This window comes from Panicum virgatum, chromosome 2K (genome assembly GCF_016808335.1).
Source record: "Panicum virgatum strain AP13 chromosome 2K, P.virgatum_v5, whole genome shotgun sequence".
NCBI lineage: Eukaryota > Viridiplantae > Streptophyta > Magnoliopsida > Poales > Poaceae > Panicum > Panicum virgatum.
In genome coordinates this window covers 17,969,688-17,976,518 of record NC_053137.1, presented here as the reverse complement: position 1 = coordinate 17,976,518, position 6,831 = coordinate 17,969,688, and the positions used below count along the sequence as shown (strand labels likewise).

Sequence of the window (6,831 nt, the reverse complement as noted above, 5' to 3'; positions counted from 1 at the left end):
AGCGAACGGCGGCGCTTGGCATGGTGGGGAGAGGAGACGGCGGGAGGTTAGGGGAGACCCTGACGGGTGGTCCCACCTGGAAGTGAGAGGGAGAGAGGGTGGAGGTGGACTGGGCCGGCGGGATGGGCTTGCTGGGCCGAGAAGAAAAGAAAAGAGGGGAGGGAGAGATGTGGGCTGGGCTGGAAGAGAGGAGAAAGAAGTTTTTTTAACCCAATCTTCATTTGAACAAAAATTCATTTGAAAACAAACTCAATTTGAAGTTTGGGTGTTACACTTTGTTATCACAAGATTACTAATTACTCCCTCCGTATCTTTTTATTTGTCGCGTTGATTTTTTTATCACAACTTTGACCACTCGTCTTATTAAAAAAAAATTGTAAGTTTCAAAAATCTTATGTATGACTCACTTAATCATCTAAGGTATTTTAAGTATGATTTATGTTTTCGAATGTTCGCACAAATTTTTTGAATAAGACGAGTAGTCAAAATTGTGATAAAAAAGTCAACACGACAAATAAAAAAGATAGGGAGGGAGTATTATGTTTTACCGATTGTATTTTAAAATTAAAATATAGTATTATAAATTGCATGCATTTCTAACCGTCAATGCGGTGGCGCTTACGGCGGTGCCCTCCTCGAGGACGCGGAGCTCGTGCACCTCGCCGGCGACCTTGCTGCTCTCCCACCACAGCACCATGCCACGCACCGTCTTCCTCCGAACGAACCCGGCCGCGGCCCCGCCGCCGCGCCGCGCCAGCGCCTGCGTGAACATGTCGACACAGTCCTCGACGTCGTAGCCCAGCTCGCGCACCTCGCGGCGCCACTCCCGGGCCTTCGCGCCCAGCTGGCCGCCCTCGTCCTCAATGCCGGCGAGCCGCTGCAGCAGCGCGTCCATGCCGCCGAGCTCGTCCTGGACGCCGCCGAGGAGGAGCTTGCCGCGCTCGCCGCCGAGCAGGTCCGTGAGCTTAGCGACGGCGGTCGAGCTCGTCGCGCCCGTTGTGGCGCAGACCAGCAGCATTGCTCCGGCCATGCCTCGGTCGCAGAGAAATGCCAGCGTGTTCAGAACAGCTGAGGCACGTAGCCCAGCACAGCTGTGTGTTCTTGTTGTGCATTAAGGGCATGTACAATAGTTAGACGACTGGCATATGTGTCTAGAATAGCGCACGCAGACGACAGAACAGACAACCTATATAATGGTGTGTCAGTGTGGCTGTCTGCAGACTATTTAATACATTCTTAGGCACATAAAACATGGTGATCAAATATGTGAATGGATCTTTGTGTATTGGTTTGTGGCATGAAAGAATCATTTGTGAATGCAAATAAATCAAAACTTGTTGCATCGGCCACCCATGCCTTGTATGTGTTTCCTGGGATTAGTGTTTGGTCATCTACAAGTATCCCTACAAATGACAAGTGAATTTCAGATGCAGCAAAAGAGGAAAAAACTGTCAAGTAGCATGGTACATATGTCTGAAACTCAAAGCTGCTAGCATTCACACAAATTCAGCTTTGAGCTATCTCCAGGAAATATGCAAGCTCAGCACACGAACGCACAGTAGTGCATCTCATCCAATCTGTTGTCCAATCACGAGCGCAGGCTAGGAGAGAAGGGTGACCGGCAACTCGGGCAGGATGCAGACAGCAAAACTGAAGGCCGAGCACCACGCACCAGGAGAAGGCCAGGTGCACCACGCGCCGACAAGCTCCAGGAGAAGGCCGAGCACCGCGCGGACGCCGCCGCCGGGCGCCATGGCACAGGCGTGCCCCTCACCAGGACGCACGGCCACCACGGCCGCGACCCCGCCTACCCGTCCGGAGGCACCACATACCCGGCGTCGGGCGTCGTTGGACGGCGGCGCCCGCACCAACGCGGCAGCGGAGGCCCTCGCGGTGCTCGGTGGAGCAGGCCCGTGGCCAAGGGACCCGGAGGAAGCAGGCGCACCTGGCGGCCTTGCGCAGGGCGGCGCATGGCGCTCCTGCGGCGGCACAGGTGGGTCGGAGCGGCGACATGGCGGCGTTCCGGCGAGTACACCGGCAAACGCGTGGATGTAACGAGAGCATGAGTATCAGGGAGCCATGGGGCTTCGGTTTTTGTACCTAGCTCGAGCGGAGAGAGGCCGAGGTGAGCTGGCGATGTGGAGTTGGATCTTGGGTGTCACTAATGGCGGCGGCCAGGAAATCTCTGATTCCCGGCGAGGTGGGGGTTGGAGTTCGAAACGGAGCGGTGGTGGAGGGAGCTAGGAAGGTGGGAGAGCTTCCAATGCGGGGGATTTGGAATCCATGGAGGATTAGTGGCCAAATTTGGCCGGCGGGCGCCGGCGGGCCGGAAGCAGAGCAGAGCCGGCGCGCGGCGGCCTTGGAGGGGGCACGGGCGGGGGGCAACACGGTGTGGAGCGGCACCTCCGCGGGATTTCGCAGGGGATCCGTCGTCGCCGGCGACGTCTCACAGTTGCTGCTACAACGGAGGCGCCGAGCCGTCCCGTTCCCTCGGGCAACTGGGTGAGGCCGGCGCCTCGCGAGAGGACGGCAGAGGCCGTCGCCTCCCGGTTGGGTCTTCAAAATCACAATAAACCGGCAATAGACAGCATCATAATCACCGCGTTCGGCAGGCTGGAGCTGGAATGCTGTGAGAGAAAAATACTGTTGGGCTGGCTGGAGCTGGAGCCGGTGGCTGGAGTGGTGTGAGAGAAAATTACTGTAGCGCTGGAGGAGAGTAGACCAGCAGAACACAGTGAATTACCGTTGTACATGCCTAATGTGAGGAATCAATACGCGCACGGATGCGATACAAATCGGGAAGGAAGTTCCTCTTGTGTAACGCTATTCCCCTTTGGGGACTTCGCGTTGGCCTACCATTGGCGGAGGGTGAATGAACAAGATTATGGTGTTAAAATGACACAACATCATCCAGATCTGACCAACAGGTAAACACCAATCGCGCAAAAGAATAATGAATGCGGCAACTAACTGAACGGCTCCTATAGGTAGAGACGGTCAAACAACAATACTCCCTCTGCTTTTTTTAATATTTGTTACCATTGATATTAAAACCCTTTTTCTCTTTTTAAAAACCTTTGATACTCTTTTGGCAAAGTGACAAGAGGGTAGCCCCCCTCGCGGGCCATGGCCACCCTTCCCGCTTCCATAGCCCACCACCCCGCCGACGCTGCTATCCCTCCTGGCTTCAGCGGTGCCCTCACTGATGGAGCAACGCGCCGCTTGAACCCGCCGCCATCGCTAAGAGCATTTTCAGCAATGGCCTCCCATCCTAAAGCCCCAAATAGCCTTTGGGTGTCGGTCCACATCTTCAAGCCTCCAAATAAAGCACTCAACTCCAACAATGACCCTTATCACAACCCCCATTCTTTTTCCCTTTTATTTTCTTAAGGAAAAAGTCTGTTCTCTTCTTCCCCGAGCTGCAAGAGCGGCGGAGCAAGCAAGCAACACTACTGAGCCATGTGACCGGCAGCGGCATATACGACCGCGGCGGTCCTCGGCCATGGCCGGCGGAAGGCGGCGACGCTCGACGAAGGCGGCAGGGGCGGCGGTGCTCAAGTGAAGGTGGCAGGAGGTGTGATCGGGGTGGCTGGACGTGGCGGAGGTGGCGAGGGCCGGTGGGGGTGGCACGGGAGAGGGATGAGTGGTTGAGTTGGGGCCCACCATATGGGGTCTGGGAGGAGAACCCCTTGCAATGGGGCTGCAGCCTGGGACTGGGAGGAGTGTGGTCCAAAATAGAGGCATACCCATTTTGGGAGCTTGGATAGGGACCCTACTGCAATTGTTTTTTTTTGGTTCCAGCTCCCAGAATGTGGATGGGGTCTTGCTGGAGATACTCTAACCTTTACACCCCCCACACCCATGCCACGACTGCCATCCTGCACGGCTCTGGCGCCGCCCTCGCTGCCGAAGCCTTCGCCACCATCGCTAACCTCTCCAACCTCGACGCTCTCGTTGCTTTCCCCGCCCATATGCATCCACCACTTGTCGTGGCAACGCTCCCGCCGCCTGTGCTGGGCCGGCCATTGTCTCTAGTAATCTATGTCTAGGGAAGGGATCCGCCCCCAGAACCCAAACCTAAAACCCTAACGCGGTGGAGTTGGCCTGCATGCAGCGGTGGTAGAAGGAGGACGGGGGGTGCGCCACAAGGTTCGGTACCACATATGCAATACCGACAATTGGTGGTGCGATTCCCTTCCGCCTGGGTTGACCATGTCTCAAATGGTACAAATCTTTAGCTTGGTGGACCAACGGCGATTGTTGGCTATTCAATGGTTCCACTTCCACTGTTTTTCTAAGCGTAAATACATTCGATAAAAATATTAGGTGCAAACTACAAACCTCCGTTTCAAAATAATTGACAACTTTGACTTTACTTTTCGATATTTGACCATTCATCTTTTCTATCAAAAGTTTTTTAGATTAACATAAGTATATTACATACTTAAAGTACATCTGATAACAAATCTATTAATATTTTTGTTGTCTTATGTAGTTTAATATTTAAAGAAATATTGCTAGTCAAAGTGTGAATAGTAAAAGTTAAAGTTGCCAAGTATTTTGAAACAGATGCTTGTACATACCTAGGGAGGAAAGGTCCCCACTCAAAGTTATACAGTTGACCAATCAAATTACAACTATAGGTATGATTTGCAGCTCGACAAGAGAAGAGACATGGGGATAATGGTCAGCATGTCTTGCTTGTTATGCCAACTAATCTGCAGTTCGATTCATCGATCGATGAACTTTGATGATGGGAAAGTCTTGGCTTGTGTGAGAGTTGGCAAATTGCAGCAACATCGGCCTGAGCTTCCAATTGTTTATACTTGTTGTGTCTATGTGCACCCAAAGTTTGCACAATGGTTCCACTGTTCGAATGTTTGTTTCCATGATGGTGCCTGAGCAACTAAGAACTGACTGCAAAACGATGAACCGACGCACAACTAAAAATTATGAACTATAAAAATTCCTCGACATGTAGTAGTAACACCGTCCCATTATTTTTTTAGATAAAGCGTCCCATTAATGAAATATCATGTATCAAAATAATGACACTTTCTGTGCACTGTAAATATTGTACCAAAGAGCACTGAATATTCACTTCTAGAGCAATTGAAAAAAAATACTATGTGTGACACCCCGTCCCAGGACTTAATAGGATACTCATACCAACAAATTGTAACTTTTTTCGGAAGCCAATCTCCAAAGAACTCCGAGGTTAAGCGTGCTTGGCCCGGAGAAATTTGGGAATGGGTGACCGACCGGGAAGTTCTTCTCAGGTGCGCACGAGTGAGGACAAAGTGTGTAGAACAGACTGGTGTTGGTCTGTGAGGGCAGTCTATGTCCTAGAAAGCAACCAGATGTAAGTGGATCCGGCCTCGGGGAGGCGGGACGTTACAGAATGGTATCAGAGCCGACTCTCGCGGTTTCACGGGTATGTACGGGCGTAAGTGTAGAGGCATGAGCACGAGCGCGTGGAGCGCAGATGCCACCATGCACGGGCGCGTGGCGGGTCAGTGCGCGGGCATCTGGGATTCGCCGTTGGCACTGGATGCACGGACGTGGCACAGGGACCGTTGGCACTGGACGCACGGATGTGGCACATGGCCTGCTGGCACTGGACGTGGCCAAAAGAGGACGTTCCTGGCTTGGGATTGACCGACGAAGACGTCGGTCTCTTAAGGGGGTGAGTATGTGACACCCCGGCCCAGGACTTAATAGGATTAATAGGATACTCATACCAACAAGTTGCAACTTTTTTTCCGGAAGCCAATCTCCAAAGAACTCCGAGGTTAAGCGTATTTGACTCAGAGAAATTTGGATATGGGTGACCGACCGGAAAGTTCTTCTCAGATGCGCACGAGTGAGGACAAAGTGTGTAGAAAAGACTGGTATTGGTCTGTGAGGGCAGTCTATGTCCTAGAAAGCAGCCAGATGTAAGTGGGCCCGACCTCGAGGAGGCGGGATATTACACTATGGAGCAATATATTGGCAAATAAAAAAATATGTCACATGGAACATTTGAAGTGTCTGCAAGAAAATATATTAGGCGTGGCTACACCTCCTCATCACCGCAAGGTGCGCTCAGCTGGTGGGTGTGGGTCGTGGTACTGTGGTAGGGAAGAGGAGAAAAACGAGGTCAGCCATGACTCATGAGCTAGACGCCTTCACGACAGCAGGCAACAGCAGGATGTGAATCAGGGATATCATTGGGGCTTTGATCCAAACAGATCCACTGATCATGGAAGCACCAACTAAACAACAAGATCCAAGGCAAATAGTAACCGCAAGATCCAAGGGTAATGCTACAACGGGTCACTTGGTAACACTTCACGTCAAAAGGGCAAAAAAATACTTGGTAATCCAATTTAGTCAGCTGTGGCCTGCACATATATTGCTGTAGGTCTTTCCCGTTCACTTTCTTTGGTGGGTGGTTACCTGAAACTGAAAGCAAAAGAACTTCAACTTGTGCCTGTTGTTTGAATTGTTTAATATATCATATATACTTCCACAAAATTTCAACATCTGACACAAGACTCCAGAGAGCACCAAAGAATTCCACAAGGTTTCATGTGCATATCCATCAAATCTGCCGGCCTTGTTCAACAACGATCCTTATCCTCCGCACAGGACAAAACTAGGTGAGTAGGCCTAAAGGACACATACATTGATACAGATTAGGAAGGGTGCGGCAAATGGGTCAACAATCTTTTAGGGTGGGGTCAGAAAGATTGACTAGTACAGTGTGGCAATTTGACTGGGAGACAGTGGGATGGGGACTCTATATGTTTGCGTAACATGTAGGCAAGAAGCATCACTTCTATAAATAAA

The 6,831-nt window shown here is 51.4% G+C and overlaps 1 protein-coding gene across 1 annotated transcript; it reads right to left on the bottom strand.

Moving 5' to 3' along the window:
- Positions 1-577: 577 nt before the first annotated feature.
- Positions 578-1,030, bottom strand: LOC120695171 (disease resistance protein Pik-2-like). Its single transcript, XM_039978477.1, has one exon. The coding sequence runs from the start codon at positions 1,028-1,030 to the stop codon at positions 578-580; it is 453 nt and encodes a 150-aa protein (XP_039834411.1).
- Positions 1,031-6,831: the final 5,801 nt, after the last annotated feature.